The sequence below is a fragment of the Hermetia illucens genome, chromosome 3, assembly GCF_905115235.1.
Source record: "Hermetia illucens chromosome 3, iHerIll2.2.curated.20191125, whole genome shotgun sequence".
Classification (NCBI taxonomy): Eukaryota; Metazoa; Arthropoda; class Insecta; order Diptera; family Stratiomyidae; genus Hermetia; species Hermetia illucens.
The window spans coordinates 28,017,192-28,037,206 of record NC_051851.1 but is presented as its reverse complement, the minus strand read 5'-3'; the positions used below and the strand labels follow the sequence as shown (position 1 = coordinate 28,037,206).

Sequence of the window (20,015 nt, the reverse complement as noted above, 5' to 3'; positions counted from 1 at the left end):
ATATACATAATGGGGCACGTACAAATGGGAAGTTCTGCACTCAAATATACTCACAGAAGAAGCAAACAAAACCTTTCATACCTAAAGCGCCGAGCTTCCGGTTTCCCGACTTGTTTGAATTAATGTTATCGTTGTCGACCTATTAAATCAATATAGTCAACGGTTGTGTTAATTAAAAATAGTGTAGAGAAATAAAAATGTCGGCAAACAAACAATATATTTAACATTCTGCTTATACTTTCCTATGAAACTAACAAATTTTCATGATCTACTGTTTTATAATAATTTCAAATCCGATCCGGTAAAAAAAATATAGTCGATTACCGAACGCATACCATCTACATATTCTCCCTCTCCCTTTCGTTCCACAAATATGTCGTCTTACTTTTCCTGTGACGCTGTCATTTGAAAACTTTGATAACACATCGCACAGCTTGATTGCGTGAAAATAGAATTGTGTCAGCGCGTAACAGTTCTTCAACTGCGCCAAGTGAAAATATTCCTATCAATCGTCATCCGTTTATCTTCGCGTATTGATAAAATTTCCAAATCGAACTTCCATAGATCAATGACAATAAGTCCATCAGCGACGGCGGCCGCGGCCGAGGAACCACCGCCACGAATTCGTTGCTTTTTCGATGTCAGTCTGGGCGGCTTGAATGCCGGTCGAATAGTTTTCGAGCTCTATCCGGACGTAGCACCAAAGACCGTCGAGAATTTCCGATGTTTGTGCACAGGCGAGAAGGGAATCGGCGCGACCACGGAGAAACCCTTGCATTACAAAAATGTGATTTTCCATCGCGTCGTGAAGGATTTCATGATACAGGGAGGCGACTTTTCCGCAGGCAATGGTACCGGGGGTGAATCGATTTATGGCGGAACGTTTGAAGGTTAGTTGAATGTGTCCGGTGGGACTGTTTTCGGTGGCGAGGCGGTGAAATTATTGGTTTTGATTTGCAGATGAAAGCTTCGTACTCAAACATGAGAAACCGTTCCTGCTGTCGATGGCGAACCGCGGGAAGAACACCAACGGCTCCCAGTTTTTTATGTAAGTGGCACGTTCCGCGGCAGCTGCGAGGAATGTGAAGTTTTGCTTTGTGAAAGTGCGGGTGGATTTCGAGGCGAAAGCTGAGAAATTTCCTGCTTTGGAGAGTGGTTGAGTGCATTGTGGAATTGGACCCGGTGGAAATTGAGGCGAATTTGCGAGAGCCACGCTTTAGTTTGTCGCTAAATGCGGATTACCCAAGTTACTGATCTAATTTGACTCACCGAACCTTTAGGTTTAACCTTCGATGAGTTGACCTGGTTACTAGGCAAGATCGTCCATTAAGTAGGAATGGGATTCCGTAGTTCTGTGAATAGAGAACGGAACATAATCCTGCTTGGTCCTGAAATTCGCTTGTTCCATGGATATTGCCGATCGACGCTGTTGTGCGCGATTTCTTCGTTATCTTTAGTGGCAGTTCCTTTTAATTAATCCTCCTTCTTTAGCCTTTGTCTCGTTCACTAGTGGGACTGGCTGGCCTGGATCGACTACACCTTGGTCAAGGACCTGATTTGGGGTGAGTCAAAAGGCTCTCCTATCACCACCTAGAATATCAAGCCATGTTTCGGTCGGTCCTGGTGACAATAAATGACAATTGCGGGTACATCACGGACTTAAATATCGCAAGAAGTTCCTTTGAAGAACGTGCCGGCTGGTGGATTTATGAGTTTGCGACAGCAAATAGAACCCTTTTTCTTCGATCCTTCTCCGCAACTATTTAAATTTCTTTTGAGGATAACTTTCAACGAGCATTAGAAGGCCGCAGCAGGTAAATACGTTGATGCTCGTGATGGGATCAAACTGATTTCTTCGAGAAAAGAAATGGCTAGAACCTGTGCGCAATCAATCCATTAGAAGAAAAGAACGCCATTTCGAGAAATTTTCAAAAAAAGCACCAAAAAAATCCAAAATGCACTTTGATAGGACCTTGTTAACGGAAGTCTTCTTCCGTTTTTGCTCCATTCATAAACGGACTCGGCTCGTCTTGATCGGTTCCGCCATGTTGCTATCAAATCACCATCCAGCGCATCAAGCCACCGTTGTTTCGGCTGCCCTTTGGCTGTGGTGGCACATGGTTCGAACACAAAGCTTTCTATAAAATCAATTGGATTTCAACTGGCCGACACTGCAGGAGTAATTAAATCGACCACTTCGCGATCAGCAGTAGATTTAGGAGTCCCCTGGATGCGCGTAACGAAAGACGATGGCATCGGCTTCGAAAGGGAGCGCCATCTGATGGTCGCTTATATTCGCTTGCGTTTTGCCTCCGCCACGTCCCGATGGGGTGTCAAAAAATCTGCCTGATTGCGGTATCGTGGAAACGAAAAGGATTGAAGGTTATATTGACTTCTGCGAACGGTGGCTAACGAGCAAAATCCGGAGAAGTTCAGCGTAGTGTAAGTCGTGACAAGAGAGGATTTGCTATTGCTTTGGTCAGGTAGCGGAAGATGCTGCACAACGCAATGATTTCAGAAGTGTATACCGCGTCACGGAAGAGCTTGTATATGGACGGTTTTGTGAACTACGTCAACAGTCGGCTTCTCATCCATGATGGCGAGCAACTGGAGAGGTAAAAAGAACACTTCACAACGGTTCTTAACCGTATCATATCCGGTGAAGTTTCTCCTCTTGTGGTTGAAATAGCTAATTATCGTAACATTCGGATAAAAACTGTTCCTCCAAGCAAAATAGAAATCATTTTGGTACTCTCTACCGTCGCAAAAATATTAGCTAAAATATTCTGGGACGCATCAAAGAACATCTCTTGAAAGCTTGATCGACAGCGAACAGCCTGTTTTCCGACTTGGATCCTCCTGAATTGACCACATCGACACCCTACGGATCATTTTGAAACAGTGTGCGGAGTTTAAATCTTCGCTGCGAAATCATCATCGATTTCGAGAAAGCTTTCGATAGCGCGAACAGGGATTGTATCTGAAGTGCAAGAGGAGTGCATTCCGGAGGAACTAAGAACCATTATCAGAGACATAGCATAAAATATCATGTGCTGCACCAAGGTAAAATCTCAGAGGATTTTGAGGTCCGTCAAGGTTGCATCCTGCCACCGATATTATTTCTTCTTGCTATTGGCAACGTGACATGCCGCCTGGTTCGGACAATGTGGTGGAATTAAATAGACGATGACATCTTTCCTCAACCACCTCGACTATGCTGATTTTTTGCTGGTTGTTGTCTCACCGGGTCAAGGACCTTGGCCAAATGGCTCTGGATTTGGGAAGAGAGCAAAGTAGAGTTGAACTGAAGATAAGCACCAACAAAATCAAGGTATTCACGGTTATCGCACCCTCTCTATCTGCACTAATCGGCAGAGCCTCGAAGGCCTTGATCTATTTGTATATCTAGTAAACATGGTTTCTGCCGACGGTATGTATTTTGCCTTATTTTGCAATTATCTGCACACCAACATCAAGTTGAGATTGTTCTTTCTGTGTTACCATATGTAAGTATCAGATGGAAAGTGAACTCCACTGTTACTCAAAAGCTCGAAACCAATGTGCCAAAATGCGCTTGGCGCAGAATATTAGTGGAGGAGTGCGAGCGTTTCAGTTTTCCACGGTTGACGCAACTTTATATCAGCCGCGGATATCCTCATTTCAACATCTTCGTCTCCATTATCGTGACGTGTCGTCCATTGCCTTTTATAGTCGGCCAACACTCAGGACCATCTTTTTCCAACTTTTAGCTATCATTCAGAAAACAGTTTTGAAATTCCTGCAATTGTGCTTGTCAGTATGTTGGAGCAGTCGCCCCTTGAAAACTTTCCTGAAACCCGGATTCTTAGTCACCTATAAATGTGTTAATTAATTGTAAACCTGCTCGAGGATATCGATGAGCACTGGGCTCCCATCAAAAGTGTTTTTATCTGCAGCACGTGAAGCTATTGGGCCGGTCCCATAAGAACGCCACAAGACCTGGCTGACTATGGAGGCGGATCGATGAAAATAAGGAACTGAAAGATCTATTGATCATTTTAAACGGTGGTCTGCGCGATACGAAAGAGCTCCTCGATCGTGACACGCAGCGCAGTGATAAAGGGATTTCTGAATTATGTTATTTATTAAAGCAGAAAGTGTTCTTCCGCTGGATGCTTCGAATCATTGAGGAATAGTAAACAGAGTTAAAAGCAGAGTCAACCAGTATTGCATCCTATCTCTCTCATGGAGCGGTGAGTCTTAGCCAAATGGCTCAGGATTTGGAGAAACGATATTATTCGATTTAGATCAAGTATGTGCCATTTTGTTCAATAATTTTGCCCATTTTGAAGGCAATTTCTTAATTTCGCGACTGCAGAAGCTTTCGTCCCGTTGAAATACAGATCAAGGCACGACACGAAACAATATTTCATCGTCCTTCTTGACTTTTCATACATGAAATTCAGTTTGACACTGAAGTTTCTTGGCACGATTTGTGACGTCACACACGAGGCGCGGGCTTCTCAGTGCGTTTGAATTTGGTTGAAATTTAAAATGCTGATAACTTGAAAATGCAGTTTTTTTTTCAGATACGATCTTAAACAGTTTTGTTAGTTTGAACAATAGAATTGTAAACGGATATTTGCGATATTCTGAGTATATTGAAATTAGTTTTTGCGCATTAAATGGTGATTTCGTGAGATGACAGAAAAAATCATCCCACTCACGCGATTACCAACCATTACGAATGTGGAAGAATCGTGGAACCAAATGAAAGACACGATCGTGAAAAGAAACGCCTCTACCACAAATTTCTCGACGATAAAACACTGGCCAATTGGTAAATTTATAAGAATGCCAACTGGGAAGTAAAGAAAGCAGTCGCTGTCACCCAAGCGGACCATTACAAAAATCTCCTCCATAGTGGTGGCACCGGGAGACGCTGTATTCACTTTGGCTTGCCGGCCGCGATGCAGTAGGCGAATGCTCTAAAGGTCTAATCAGGGCGATCAGACCCGAGTCTGCACGGGGACTCATCTGAAGTGGCTAATTGGTCACGAAACCTTACCAGGGGTACACTGGTACCATGGGAACCGGGATAGCCCCTGGACTCTCATACTTCGGGTGAACTCCCGTTGTACGTGAGTACAGCTCGGTTGTTTGCGATTGGCCCCCTAGTGGGAGTTGTGGTTATGCTCAAGCGAGAAGAGACCTTCGGGCCTCGGCGTGGTGTTGCGGTTCAACACGGGTGCCGTACTCCTTAGTTCGGTAGAGATTTAGGTATGTCTTGCATCCACCAGTATGAATGCTAAGCCATGCACTTGGTATAAACCGACACCATTGTTGCTTATCTCAGCGGGGCTCTGATTGTGGTCACAAAATCAATCCGTATCCTAAGAAGACCGTGGGATTAAGTCTTCCAAACAGGTGCTCACGTAAAACCCTCAAGGACTTAACATCCGAAATATATATATATATATATATATATATATCCGCGATCGCTATGGGGTTGTATCGATCGTGGAAAAATTGCGAGAGAGGCGTCTTCGATGGTATGGTCTCGCAATTTGCGCCAACGAGAATTCACTTGCCACTTCACTTGGTGTGAACATCGAAGTCAATGGTAAACGACCAAAAGGCGGACAGAATCAACGGTGGCTTGATACGCTGGATGGGGATTTAAAAATCTCGAGATTGCACCCAGATCAGGTATTCGATGGAGCCAAATGGCGAAACCGATCACAACGAGTCGACCCCGCTTGTGAACGGGATAAAGATTGAAGAAAAAGAAGAAGTATGTTCTAGTCTGTAGCAACACTTTACTTTCAGGTTAACAAGAACAATCCATCCAAAAACAACCTAAACGTTCAATAGTTAATACCCGGTGACTTACCATCTTACTTAACACAAATACATATAATATACAAATCCACAATTGCCTCATAGACTAAACGGATCCAAACCAAACGAAACGAAAATCTCCAGCTCTTCTCTTTACAACAGCACTTGGGAAGCTAATCAAAAAATCGTATCTCATTCGCAAATTAGTTTTAAATCCGCGATTGGATGTTGTGGACGCTCACAGCATTCGGTGTTGCATTCATTTGTTTTTGTTTCACAAAAATCTACAGAGAGACAGTAAAATGCATGTCATTTTGCGGCGATAAATAACCTAAAAAAGTCAAATCATCTTCTAGCACGATTCATCTACTTTCGTCTATCTTAATCATCTCCTTCAATGTAACAGACGGTTTAGCTTTTCCCACGATTTTCCGAGACGTATGCACTTCTCCTCTACTGTTCTGCCCCAAATGCTTTTGAAGAAACCCACTCGTCGGCCATGAGAGAGTGGATTCCACTGCATGGCCTAGCCAGCGATGGAATTATCGCCTCCTCTTAATATGTGACCTATCCACGGCCACTTCCGCCTCCTGACCACGGCCACTTCCGCCTCCTGACCACATTGTATACGCGTTCCAGGCTTGCGCGCCGACCAAGTTCTTCGTTTGTAATAGTATCAGGCCAGCATACTCCGATGATACGACGCAGACAGATGTTGACGAAGGCTTAGAGCTTTTGAGTAAAAGTAGAAGTCCCTTTCCATATGCTATTCCGACAGCAAAACAGAAAGGACACTTGCACAGAAAAGTCTCAACTTGACCTTAGTGTTGAGGTAACTGCGTTGTTAATCTGCCGGGTCACATCCAGTTCGGTGTCGCTGTCCACAGAAATCACGCTTCCATTAATGTAGATTGGGGGAGTGTGTTAACCCGACACTCCTGCATAGAGCACTCCAAATACACTCCCTTTTCACATTGTAGAAAACTTTCTTGAAATTGTTGAAGAGCAGTTGCAGCGAAGGTCTGAATCCCCGTGCACTGTTCCAGAATGATCCGTAGGGTGTTAGTGTGGTCTATGCAGAGGAATACGGGGCGGAAAGTAGCCTGCTCTCTGTCGATAAAGTTTTCGAGATGTTCTTTGATGCGTTCCAGGAATTGAGTTATCTTTGCGACGACCGGGGCACGCAGATACTGCTCTAATTGTCATACTCGAAACGGGTGCCCTTCTTTGGAATCTTAACGACCATCCCCTTCTACTGTCTGGGAAAGGTCCCGGATTTCCAATTTTGCAATGCACTTAACTGCGCCTCTTACGAATATTTTAATATCTAAAATATTTTCTTCCTTATGCAATATATTTTCTAAATAATCCAACCATTCATAAATCCAATTTTATATGTTCAGCAATCAATGGTAGACATGACCAGCTAAGCAATTAGTCGCGAGGATCAGCAAAGTTAGGGTCATGTCCTAAATTGTTATTGTAACAAAAAATACCCCAAAAAAATCTTTAAAAAAATGTCAATCAGTTAATCAAAAAGCACACAGACAAAAATATTCTTGTTTTTCTCTCTCTCTTATCTCGTTATAGTACTACACAACCTGCACCTCACCTTGACAAGTAAGTATTCCCTCGAAAAACCTATTGGAGTTCACAGTTGAATACAGAAAGGGTTCTCTATTTGTTCCAGTGTTCATGTTGTTTTCGGGAGTGTCGTATCTGGTCATGATTTAGTACGACAGCTGGAACAATTGCCAGTCGATCGTAACTCGCGTCCTTTGCAAGATGCTGTTATCACCAATTGCGGGGAACTTATCAGACAGGTGAAAGGTAAGCTGAACAGGTTCTAGTTACAACGGGAACAAATCTTATGAGTCTCTACTTCATTTAGCAAAAAAAGAAAAGAAAAAGAAACGTGCGGCATCCGAGGACGCGAGTTCTGATGATGAGGAGACGGAAAGGAAGCGCAAGAAGGAAAAGAAGAAGAAAAAGGATAAGAAAAAGTCCAAGGAAGAGTAAGTTTCCTTAATTCATTTGCTTGGCTCGTTTTATTTTTATAATGGGGAATATTTTCATTACAAGCTCACCACACAGGCATGAGAAAGAAGAGAAACCTACTGAAAACGAAGAGGATTTGGAGGACGGTGAGTTACACCCGATTGTATCGGTTACGAAAATCGATCCAAATGAGATTCCAGAGGTATGTAAAATTGTGTGGCGGCAGAATCAATGCAACAAGTAAATGAATTTTTAAAACTCCGAAATCAATATTCAGGTTTCCAACAAATTTCTCATGCGAACTGATAAGGAGGAGGCTAAAGTTGATGACAAAGACATCAAGAAAAAAGATAGACGTCGTGACCGCGATCGAGACAGGGAAGGATCCCGAGATCGCGGCAGGCGTGAATCCAACCGTGGCTTTGGGTGGTCTAAAAGGCGTGTCCCTATTTCGCGAAGCGGCCGAAATATGAAGGGCCGTGGTTTATTCGTAAGTTTGGCCCTTTACAATCAATAAATACAAATTTGTATACCATTAACTAATTTCAGCGCTATCGGACACCATCGCGAAGTCGATCTCGCAGCTTTACACCGCCCCACTGGCGGCAAGCTCAGAAAAGAACAATCAAGCTCTCAGACCTAGAAAAGATCGAGGACGAAAAGCGTTTGCGTGAAGAGGAAATAAAGCGGCGTGAAATAGAGCGAAAGAAACGCCACGAAGAACTAGCGCGCGACTCGAAAAAGTCATTCTTTGAACTCTCCCAGGAAAATAGTTACTCAACGAAAGACATAAAGTCACAGTCGGACGAAAAACGAAGTGTGTCCGTGGAAAAAATGGACAGTTCTCGTGATGAGGCTGAGCCAAACTCTCCTTGTAATACTTCAAAGAAGTTGAACGAATCTGTAGATATGAATGCATTAGACTATGAGGACCAAGCAGGAAGTGAGAATGAGGAAAAAGATGCAAATCCGACTGAAAGAAAACACTTAGAATCTGTAACGATTGACCCGGACAATAATTTGCCTGAGAAGGAGAAATCGGTGGAAAGACAAAGGAAGAAGTCGCGAACTGATGAACCGGAAAAGCCCAAGTCGGACCGAAAGGACGAAACTCGACGTCGTTCGCATTCTCGGGACCGTTCAGTCGACAATCGAGCCCGGCGCTCTCGATCTAGAGATCGTCGCGATCGTTATATGTACCGTCGTCCGGCCATGCGATCACCTCGTCGTCGAAACTTTGGCAATCGCGGTAATTATCGTTTCGGAGATCGCCGTCGGTTCCGATCTCGTTCATTTGAACGTTCTCGAATACGTCGCTCGCCAGAACGACGTCGTTCACGTGATCGCGACCGTGAGCGTCGTCGTCGAAGTCGCTCTCGCTCATCTCGTGATCGTGATCGTAAACGCAGATCAACTCGATCTCGTACTCCCTCACGAAAACGCAAACATGACGATTCGCCATCCAAACAGCGATCCCGCACTCGATCTCGTTCGCGTTCAAAATCAAAGGCGTCGGATCAAAAGCCTCAGGATCGTCCTGCTGAAACGGAAGTCCAATCATCGCCTACAAAACAGACCCCGGAAAGCGAAAAGGAACGAATTGCTCGAGAGAAGATGATGAAGCGAGCGGAAGCGCTACAATTACTAAAAGACCATATGCGCAAGGAAATTGCAAAAGAAGAGGAGAAGCGAGCGGAGAAGAAACGCCTTGAGGAGAAGGAAAAGGAAGAAGCAGCCAAAGAATTGGAGAAATTAGAAAAACTAAAACGTGAAACTTTGCAGAAGTTGGAGGAAAACGAGAAACAGCCATCGCGATCGCGTGCAGCATCGCCCGCCTCGGATTCCGGCCAGAGTGCCCATGGTGACGATAGTGGGAAATCGTCACGCAAGCGGAAACGATCCGACAGACAGAAGAAGAGTAAAAAACGTTCACGATCGTCATCCCGTTCATCTTCATCACGGTCCGCAGCAGATTGATTAAATGAAATCCACTTCTATGCGAATACTGCCTAATCGCAGAAGCTATCAACGATCCCGATTGACGAGACTTTTTTACGGTAACACACATACACATGAAATGAAAGACTTAGGCGTATAATTTAGTGGGAAAAAAAGTTCTATTTTGAATACTGTGTCTCGCGCAATCTCCTTTGGTCCTGCTATGGATCGTGCTCCTTTTTTTATTGTGGATGTTTTGTAAACCGATTCTGGCGTAATTATTCTGCATAGTACTTTAATTAGATTGTATATTCTGAGTTCCAATATTCATTCTGTTGTAAAAACCCGAAATACATGTGTTTAGAGAATATAATTATTAACGGAAGGTTTGTGTTTGTTTAAATATATTTGGCGTCTCCTTCGGTTGTGACGGTACGGCAAAAGCCATTTCAGACATGTTCAGAATGGAGATCTCGCAAGGAACTAGCGGATCCTCTTCAGATCGCTCAACCAATCTGAACGGATTACTACCGAAGCCACCCGCCATGCCATAAATTTTGCGGATGGTACCGAAGATGATGTTGGATGAGTCATGAATAACTCGACAAACTGAAATGGCTCAGGCTTAAACAAAGTGTAGAATTCGTGATACAAGAAGCTCGTATGCATGTTATAGACAAGACCGATTACTTGCTTGCCGATCGATCAAAACCGTATATTTTGGACCAAATCGAAGTAAGATGGTGGGACTCTGGAGAGTACTCCCCTCGCTCTTGCCATACTAATAGCAATGTGCTTTTGTACTCTGGAAAGCCTAGCAGGTTCTGACAAACTTCTAACTGCTAGATTTCAGTCCAGGTTACAGCAATGAAGACTTCCAATATAGTGGAGAAGGATCCTTTCTACGATCAATTAACGCGGTTCAGGGGACGCTTCCTGAAGATGACATTGTGATCTGACTACCAAGGTGGTATCTGACAACACCTTGCTCGGACATCTGATGGGGGAAGCACGATCTTGACAACCGTAACGGTAATAGTGGCAGGTTCGTGGATTTCTGTAACTTCCACAGCTTCGTCATTGGTGGCGTACTATTCGAGCACATGACTTGCGATAAGGACGGTCGGGATTCAACTGACGGACGCCATACGAGCAATCAGATCGACCACTTTGCAATCAGCAGTAGATTTAGGAGCTGTCTTCTGGGTGTGCGTAACAAGAGAGGCGCTGACATCGACCGCGAAAGGGATCACCATCTGATGTTCCTTTGCGTGTTGCGTCCACCATTTCTCGCAGAGTTGGGGAGCTGCAACCCCTTAAGCTCAACGTCGACCCCTTCTACGACTCAGCTGTCGCTTAAAAGTGCAAGAACTATCTTGCTGATCGAGCGACAGCTCTACTACATGAGCATTGGGACGCCATCAAAAGTGCTCTTTTCTCGGGTGCTACACGGGTCGTCGGCCACGGTATCTGCATGCTCGCTGCGTCGCAAAAGTAACAGCTAAAATAATCTTAGAACGCATCAAAGGACATCGTGAAAGGTTGGTAGACAGAAAGCCAGCTGGGTTCCGCTCCGGATCCGAGAAAGCTTTCGATAGCCTGAACAGGGAGTGCACCTGAAGTGCTTTATGCAGGAGAGTCATTCCGGGGAAACTAATAGCTTTTTCCACAGTGACACATGATGACACAAAATGTCACGTGCTGTGCCGAGGTAAAATCTCGGGAGATTTTGAGGTCCAAAACGGAGTCGGCCAGAGTATTATTCCTTCTTATTATCAGGCTGTGGATTTGGAAAGAAAGGCAAATAGCGTTGCACTGAAGATAAACATGAACAAAACCAAGCCTGTCTAAAATCTGGAAGTGCAGTTATCCCAACACTAAGGACAAGTTGAGACTGTTTTATGCTAGGGTTCGCTCTGTGTTGTGGGAGTAGCACATGGAAGGTGAACTCCACTGTTACTCAAACGATCCAAGTTTTCGTCAATACATGCCTGCGTCGTATCATCGGAGTACGTTGATCTGGCACTATTTCAAACGGACAACGTGGTCGGCGCACAGGCTTGGTACTCGTATGCGATGCGATAGGAAGTGAAAGAAATTCCAATCATTAGGGAGGGAGGAATATAGGTAAAATCTTGTCTAACAAACCTTTCTCCTCCGCCACTACCAAGTAAGGCGGAAAAAAGGAGGTCTAGTGATGTTGAAATTCAGGGTAAAACAAGTATTCAGAAAAAAGCAAGTGGAAGAAAAGAGTGGGAAGGAACTGGAAGGCTAGAGTGATTAGGCCAGTTGCGCATGGGAAGGTTGAAAGGGAAGGAGGGGGATTTGACTGTAAGGAGTTCCGATAAACTGTCAAACAATTCGTCGTGCAGTTAGGAAAGCAAGCACAGAGGATTTGTACACAAGATACAAAGAAGGGAGATTACATAGGGCAGCTCAATCATAAAAAGAACCAGAGGAGGTGAAGAAAGGTTCGGCGTGGAGTGAGTCTTTTATAGTAATTAAGATCCCACCGCCATTGGACTTATATGATGGATCCCGGTCCTCCGCTGCGGCAGTAATACCCTTCGGAGAGCTCGGAGTTTAAGATATTATTGTCCAGTCAGGTTTCAGAGATTAAAATGGGGTGGTGTTGCTGATGGTGTCGCCAGGTATCTCCTTTTACGGCTCCGAAAATCTTTCTTCCCTCGAAGATATCGATCTGCTTTTCCGACATTTGCGTCAAGGCCTACGTCTCGCATCAATTCAGCAGCACGAGACGAATTAATATCATGTAAATGCGTAGTTTATTGCGTCTGTGTACTTCTGGATATCTCATTATGGAAAGGACCGCATGAAATGCTTTATGAGAAGTAGTAATCACCTTTTGGATTTCGTGTTCTTCGTTTCCGTCCTTCAAAAGTGGAGCTCTTGGATGGACAGGTCCACCTGTTCGAGATTATGCTCTCCCATTGCAATGCTTTGCATACTAGCAACCGCCTTTCGAGTTTGCATCATGTATTCCGTTTTGAATTCAATGAAGTGCTCCCTTCTGTTCACCGCTTCATATGGAACCTCATATAGTGGCTGCAAGGATTTCCGGGAAGCATTCATGTGAACCAAGTCGTGTCTGCAGACATTCAACGTTAAGTATAAGACCGGCCTTAAGGAGGCGTTGAAAAATGCATTCGAGATGTTCCAAATGCTCAGGCTCAGAGGCAAAAGCGACCAAAACATTATCCAAGTACACGAAACAAAAGTTAAGGTTTCGCAAGTTTGCGCCGCATTGCACAGACCAAAAAGCATCCGTGTAAACTCGAAAAGTGCGACGGACATGCATATTGCCATTTTCGGGATATCTTCTGGGATACAAGGATTTGATGGTACGCCTTGGCTAAGTCCAAGGCCATGAAAATACGGCAGTTAGCGAAATTGGGCGCAAAGTCGTGGATGAGTGGTATAGGATAGGGGTCTGGAATGGTCTAACCATTCAGACGTCTGTAATCGACACATGGTCTCCATTCGCCGTTGGGCTTTGGGACCATGTGCGGTGGAGAAAACCAGTAGCTATTTGATGATCTGTAAATCGTTCTTAGCAACAGCGAGCTTCTGGGGTGGTAATGGACGTACCTTCAAAAAGATATGAAAGCCAGTAGTGCGGATGTGATGCCGTTCATCATGCTTAGCTGATTGTGAGAGACTACTTTCGGTAGTTATGTTGCTGTACTTTTGAAGAAGCGCACGAATGCGAGCGTCGACTACTTCTTCAAAAATGATCGAAAGACTGACAGTAGAGCAGGTGGCAAGTTTTTCTGAAGATCTGAGCAAAGTTATGGGATCTATAAGAGACCAATTCTGCAGATCCACTAGCAATCCATAATGGCCCAGAAAGTCTGCGCCTAATATGGGACTACTGATATCCGCTATAACGAAATGCACTAAATGGAAATCTGCAAGTCCCTTGAATGACTTAACTTGCTGATGCTGTTGTTTCTGCTTATGAATCTGTTGTTGCTGGAGCACAACTAACGTTGGATTCACCAACGTATGTAGAGCATCGCCGCTATTGTTGCTATGCAAAACTCCAGCGGATGGCAGAGATGGTGGTGCCTTTAATCTTTCACAAACGAGTGGTGGTGGCGGTGGTGAAAATGCCCTTGATGTTGGAGTTGTGTTTGCTGCTGACAATCCATTCGTGGGGAATCCTCTTGGCAAACAGTTGTTTCTCTGTTTCTTTGATAATTTATTGTCAAACCTCAATGGGTTCGATTCGCGTTTCTTCTTCGGCTGCTGCTTAATTTCCACTGGCTCCGTCTGAATTCCTTGATCCTGAATCGGCCTTGACAACTTGACGAGAATCTGGCACGTTTGGGTCCCTATAATCACGGTGTCGTTGGGGGACTGCGGCGATTGTTTTGTCGGTACAGTCTTGAATTAGTTGTAATCAACGAAAGAAAGTGCCGTGCTGCTTCCTGTACGGAGTCACCAATTGTTGCTTGCACACTTAAATAGCGACAATTACAAAACAATGCCATTTATATTTTTTTTTACCTCTACGGTTGTTCGGCCAGAGTCGTGACTTTCACCCCGCTACTCATAGGTAGGCGAGCGTGGCGAATTGCATCATTCTAGTGCGGAGCTCGAACGAAACCTCGCTAATCAGCTTGCGCCTCCACAGAAATATTTGTCGCTTTATATAGATTCACAAACACAACTTCTTTTTCTTCAGCCTTTGGCCTGTTCAGAGGCAGGCTCGATTCGTATTGGTCGACTGCACCACTTTCCTCAGTCAAGGGCCGGATCTATATGGAGTATATCACCATCCAGCGTATCAAGTCATCGCTGTTTCAGTTGGCCTTTTGGTCGTCGTGTTACACCACTGGTCCAACGTCACATCTTCGTCTACATTACCCGGAGGCGCGGTTCATTGTCTTTAATAGTTAGCCAACTCTCAGAATCATTATTATTACTATTCTGTTAAGGGAAAGTCCGCATCCTTAAAGAACTATAATGCTCCTTTTGCTAGTTATAGTGTACCTATTAATCATAGTATCTCAAGCAAGGCTACAACCGTTAGGAATTTTAGTATATTCCCTACTTCCAGATCTTTCAACTTTGCATCTGGTATTAAGTGTTCTCCCAGTTGCCTCAATATACTTTTCACAAGTACCTGACGCTGTCGTGTATACAGGTTTCATCACACTCCGCACAAAACCTGCAGGCAGTGTCCGTTGATATCCCTAGCTTCTCTAGGTAATAGTTTAGCAGACACTACTACCACTATGATTCGGAGGTTCTTTTTGATGAGGTTTAAGCAATCCTCTGTGCGCTTGGATTCATATCCCCCATAAGCACCCTGGACTGCTCCATTCCTGGTAGGCCCGCCTAAGATAGTTCGCTCAACCGTTCATCTTCATTTTTTAATGGCATCGCCATGAACCCGTATCCGATTCCATAGAAGGGTTCTGACCAGGGTAAAGGCGTCCTTGCTCCCTTCTTGGCTTGTTCGTTCGCTGCCTCATTGCCTTCCAACCCAACATGGCCTGGAACCCAGAGTATCCAGACCGTGTTGGACGAGCCGAGCGTATTCAATCTCTCAAGGCATTCCCAAACCAGTTTAAAGTTCTCTTGGTTTGACCTAAGTGCCTTGATCGCTGCTTGGCTCGGTGAGAATCGCAATGTTCTGCCCCCTGTAGTTCCTTTGCAGATTAAAGGATCTGCCTATGCCATATATTTCCGCCTAGTGTACCTACCCATTGGCTCCAAGTACATTTTTCCTGGCCCAATGACACCGGCACCCACTCTTTCTGCTCCCGGCCATCCTGAATATTGTCCTCCTTGCCTGCATCTGTATGTGCAGATAGAGAGGGGTTAATCCAGGGATACCGTTAGGCATGTCCTCATTGCCCCACTGATACACACGCAGGCCAGTCTTTGGAGTTGGTGCAACTTCTTGGCTTGTGTGCTTAATTCAGCTCTTTCTGCCCGGATTACCGGTAGGTAGTCATTGGCCTTACTATTGCAGTATATATCCAAAGTAGTATCTTCGGGCTGCAACCCCATTTTTTCCTTCTATGGACCTACAAGTCATCAGAGCTCTCGTGGCTTTCCGACATGTGTCTTCCAGAGTAATTTTTTGATCTAGCGTAATTCCCAAATATTTTGCCTCTGTTTCTCGTTTCACCTCCATGTCATGTAACCTTATGGCTCTCAGCTGATCAAGCTTACGTCTGCTAGTGAATGGTGCTATGGTCGTTTTAGCTGGATTGAACTGCAATCGTACCTTCCCGCACCAGACACTAGTAACCCTTAGTCCAGTTTGGATTCTATCACACAGGGTATCTTCATATTTGCCCCAACAAATAAAAACAATGGCTCGCGTAACCCTGGACCTGTATTCCAGTTGTTACCAAGTCCAGGAGTTCGTCTACTGCCATACTCCGCATAAGCGATAGTACATGTGGATAATTATTGAATACAAAGTTCAACTACGAACTATAATGTACACCAATTAGATAGCAAAGTGATTTTGGTTAATTTGCAATTTTTTAACCATTTGATTTGGTATAGCGGAAATGTCGTAATCACTCCCCAACGGTTCGTTACACTTCCGCACTTTGTCAGCAATTCGCCGTACCAATCAAACACTAAACACTCCTGTCAATGCGGATGTCAACATGACATTCCTTCCCCGCCGCAAGAGAGCAAAGAAATTAGAGAGAACGCATCGCAACGCATTTACTAAACAACCGACGGACATGTGAAATTTGGTAATAGACAAACCGGCGTTTTCCACTTTTTAGCCCCCTCCCTTCCCCGATCTGCTTTCTCTTTCCAACCACAGCATGCTGCATCGCACACCGACATTTCTCCAATTAGAGAACACAAATTGCGCACACCTCCGCCACATGTGTGGGTCTTGTTTACACGGCATCGGGCGTCCTCGGCTTCGCTTCGGCCGATTCCTCCTCACACACGCGTTCCTCGGCCTCTTTTCCTTCCAATTCGACGGCGGCACAGTTGTTCAATGGCGTGCTCCGTGCGTGGACCGTTCTGGCCGTTTCGGGATCCTAATCGCGTTCGTGACGTTCCTGTTCATCCCTTCCTCGCGGCTGCGAGTCCGAATTGAGGTCGACCCCGGCCCGACTCATCCACGCGCTCCTGTTGTGTTTGCATCGCTTGTGTTCGCCCTGGTCCCCTGGGATCGTGTTTGTTTTCATGTTTGCGCCGAAGAAGTGACGAAAGCGGAGCGAACAGCTCCCTGTGCCGAGCCCTGCCGTGCGCCCGAAACGCGCTGAAGGACGACAAGTGCGGGGACGAGTGGTTTGGCCTGGAACGGGCCAAGCGGCGCGGGTGGCGTTCCGGCCCGCGGTTTGTTTGTATTTCGGAATTTGGAGTGTGCGTGCAAGGTGGCACTGGTCGGCTGCGATCGCCCGATTGGAATGCACACGTGCGAGAGAGACGGCGTGCAGCGAGTATTCCGGGAATGAAGTAGAAGGCAAGTGGTGCGGCTCGGCTGTGTGCGTGTGTCAAAAACATGCACTGACAGCCCGGAATTCGCCCCGAAGAGGTCCTGGGCGGAAATCCAATGCCGCGGGCGACCCGAGCCGACCCGCGTCGTGTTTACATGCCGACTGGCCTGCGATCGTTTCCGCTTTGAGGCAGCTCGTCGGCTCGCGGCGGACAATCCGCGTTCGCCGGCATCCGTCGCTGTGGAGAGTTTGTTGTGCTGCCGGTGGGCGTGCGTGTGTGTGTGCGTTGTGTCAGCCGGGCTCGTGCGGAATTCTCGCGCTCGAGCGCGACATTCGAGCAGCGAGAAAACAAGAAGACGGCGACGACGAGTGCACGGCCGAAGCGAGCAAAAGGAAGAAAAGTAGTGGAGGAAAAGTGCGGAAAAGTAAATAACGAGAAAATTGTTTAGTTTGGTGTTTTGTTGTTGTCAAAGCGGTCGCGAGCTCGGCCGGTTCATTGATTGTGTTTTGGAAATTGTCGGTGTGCCGTGCGTGGCTCGCCGGGTGTTGTGTGTTTTCGTTCATTGTTTTGTGCCGTTGCGGCCGCTAATGTTTCCGTGAATTGTTGCGGTTCAGTGTTCCCTTCGAGTTACTTTGATCCTCGTCCTGCCTGACAGCGACCGCGTCCTGTCACTCGCATCACTCGCGGTTGGCTTCCTATGAAATATCCGCGTCGTCGTCGTGTCAGTGTCCAAATGTTTAAACATTTTTTATGGCGCTGTTTTCGTTTCAACGACGCCCTGGCATCGTCGTCATTTTTCATGTTTTCGTACAACTGATTGGATTACTTTCGATTTTGCCGGCGCTGACGACAATTAGAGAAGGTAATTGAGCGTTTCGTAGTATGTTGTCCGGGTCCCGTAGGAGACTAATAAGATATCAAGGCTGCGAGCCGGGCGAGGAGGAGGGTGTCAAGTTGGTTCCCTGGTGCCTTTTGCGTGTAAGAATTTCGTAATCCTTGACTAGTTGGAAGTGACATTGAACTGCAGGGAAGCGGATTGAAGGGACGAATTCGCCCCTTGCTGACGAGCGCAAGAGAGACGGCGTAGGGATGTCCTTTTGGCGAGTGTGAGGGAGGAAAGTGCGTTGTGAGTTTCGGATTGGTCCCCGTGGCATTCCCGCCCGAGTCCACTTTCTTCCTGTGCAAGTTGCAGAGTACAATCAACTTTCAAACTTGACTCCTGTACGGCAGTGCGTGGAGCTGATGTTTTTCCACTAACGTAATTCCTATAAAGGACGAATCACTCCAAGTGGATGTCATCTTCTCCTCGAATGCGTCCTGCAGTGAAAGTTTCCGAATATACAATAATCAGAGGCAAAACTCCAAAGAGCGTGGAGAACGTTATCTGTTATTCCTGAACATTTCCATTTTACTTCGTCAAACTTCTCCGTAAGAAAAATCCATGGCAAGAAGTTCACGCTCACAAGACAAGTTCTTAGATTATTTATCGTGTTTTCTCGATGTCCCAAAGTTTTTTTCTTAAAGGAATAAATGCGCTGCTGGCAAGTTTCATGGGAATCTTTTCGGAATGTCAAGAAAATTTGAATCGATAGGTACGTGCCGCTGTTTGACATAATCGCTCCTCGTTGCTATCCCCCTGGGTCCTTAGTGAGTCGGACCCTTTTGGTACTTAAGAGACAATGATCGAGTCCTTCGGAGCATAATCAATTTATATCTATTATTCCATCGAACAATTAGAATTCGAAGGGAAATTCGGGAATTCATCAATTGCTGAATATCCTTTGAGGAGAAAAAATGAATGAGGCTAGGACCTGGTATCTTATGAAAATAGCAACTGTCAGGACTTGCTAATCAGCTTCCAAACCCTTTAAATGTATTGTTTCAGGTGCTTTGGTTTGATTTATTTATTAATTTTATAAGAAACGTGAGTTTCACTGCATTATTGGCGATAGAACCCTAGCCAATGCTAGCATAAAACCTAGTTACTGCCAACTCCACTATATAATCAAGTCCTCCGCAAATATTTGGTGCAGAAAATTGGGAAATGAGCAAGAATGTCGTAGCGAATTTACCACTTCTTGCGTTTTTTAACATTTTGTTTTACCGTCGGCTCGAGAGTGCTACTCAATGCCCCTAATAGCGTTGTTCCACTTCCTCGACATTCTACTCAATCATTCAAATAGAAGTAGCTTAACGATTGGATAGATTTAGAACTAACGCTGTCCTCGGTATTTGCCTTCAAGACAAGGTTCGTCAGCCGTTGAAGTACCTAATTTAATTTCTGCATTTAAAATGTTTGAGGGAAGCGAAATATAATTTAATAAATCTAGAAAAGTGACGTAATCCAACTCAGGAAGGCAAAGAATTTTGGTTGTGGAATCTGACTTTGCCGAATTTCCCTTTAGATTCCCAATTTTTCCAAGGGCGTTTAGCAGGACCACCACACTTACGTGCCATCGCTGTCGGTTCCTATCAAATTCCTCAATTCCCCTGATGATATTCTGAGAAGCTTGTACTCCTCCAGGGTTCTACGACATGTACGTAGTTGTCAGCCATCTTGAGATAGATAGTGCCAATGCATGGCATAACCATGGCAGTTCTTGCTCTTCCTTAATCCTTATCAACATGTACTATTCTCATCATTGGAATACTCTCGCCTGACACTACTATCGAAAAAAAAAACTTGGTCTTCGCAGAGGTCAGTTATCCTTGGGCGATGTTATCGGAAGGCGGAAGTGGCAGCGAGTAGGTCACATTTTAAGGAGGAGCGACAATTCCATTGCTGGTCATGTCATGCAATGGAACCC

At 45.2% G+C, this 20,015-nt stretch overlaps 2 protein-coding genes across 4 annotated transcripts in view; both read left to right on the top strand.

Annotated features, from left to right (window-relative positions):
* Positions 1-350: 350 nt before the first annotated feature.
* LOC119651086 (peptidyl-prolyl cis-trans isomerase G) lies at positions 351-10,141 on the top strand. 3 transcript variants are annotated; one of them, XM_038054436.1, is made up of 9 exons: positions 351-490; positions 565-890; positions 961-1,048; positions 7,411-7,440; positions 7,511-7,650; positions 7,712-7,835; positions 7,915-8,020; positions 8,096-8,308; positions 8,368-10,141. In XM_038054436.1, exons 2-9 carry the CDS (start codon positions 569-571, stop codon positions 9,793-9,795), a joined length of 2,451 nt encoding a protein of 816 aa, XP_037910364.1. In that variant the 5' UTR covers positions 351-490; positions 565-568; the 3' UTR covers positions 9,796-10,141. The 3 variants fall into 3 exon arrangements, with proteins under 3 accessions (XP_037910364.1, XP_037910362.1, XP_037910363.1); XM_038054434.1 differs by having other exon boundaries at positions 7,903-8,020; XM_038054435.1 differs by lacking the exon at positions 351-490 and having other exon boundaries at positions 497-890; positions 7,903-8,020.
* Positions 10,142-16,769: 6,628 nt separating this feature from the next.
* The window catches only part of LOC119652233, a 296,505-nt gene continuing 293,259 nt past the window's right edge, over positions 16,770-20,015 (top strand). Inside the window, exon 1 of the mRNA XM_038056197.1 lies at positions 16,770-18,070. Coding sequence (XP_037912125.1) covers positions 17,959-18,070 — 112 coding nt within the window. The 5' untranslated portion in view covers positions 16,770-17,958. The remainder of the gene's footprint in view (positions 18,071-20,015) is intronic.

Coding starts and splice junctions, on each gene's coding strand:
- LOC119651086 (XM_038054434.1), top strand. CDS start 569: ATGACAATAAGTCCATCAGCGACGGCGGCCGCGGCCGAGGAACCACCG. Junction 1,049..7,410: donor AACGGCTCCCAGTTTTTTAT/GTAAGTGGCACG, acceptor ATCTCGTTATAG/TACTACACAACCTGCACCTC. Junction 8,309..8,367: donor TGAAGGGCCGTGGTTTATTC/GTAAGTTTGGCC, acceptor AACTAATTTCAG/CGCTATCGGACACCATCGCG.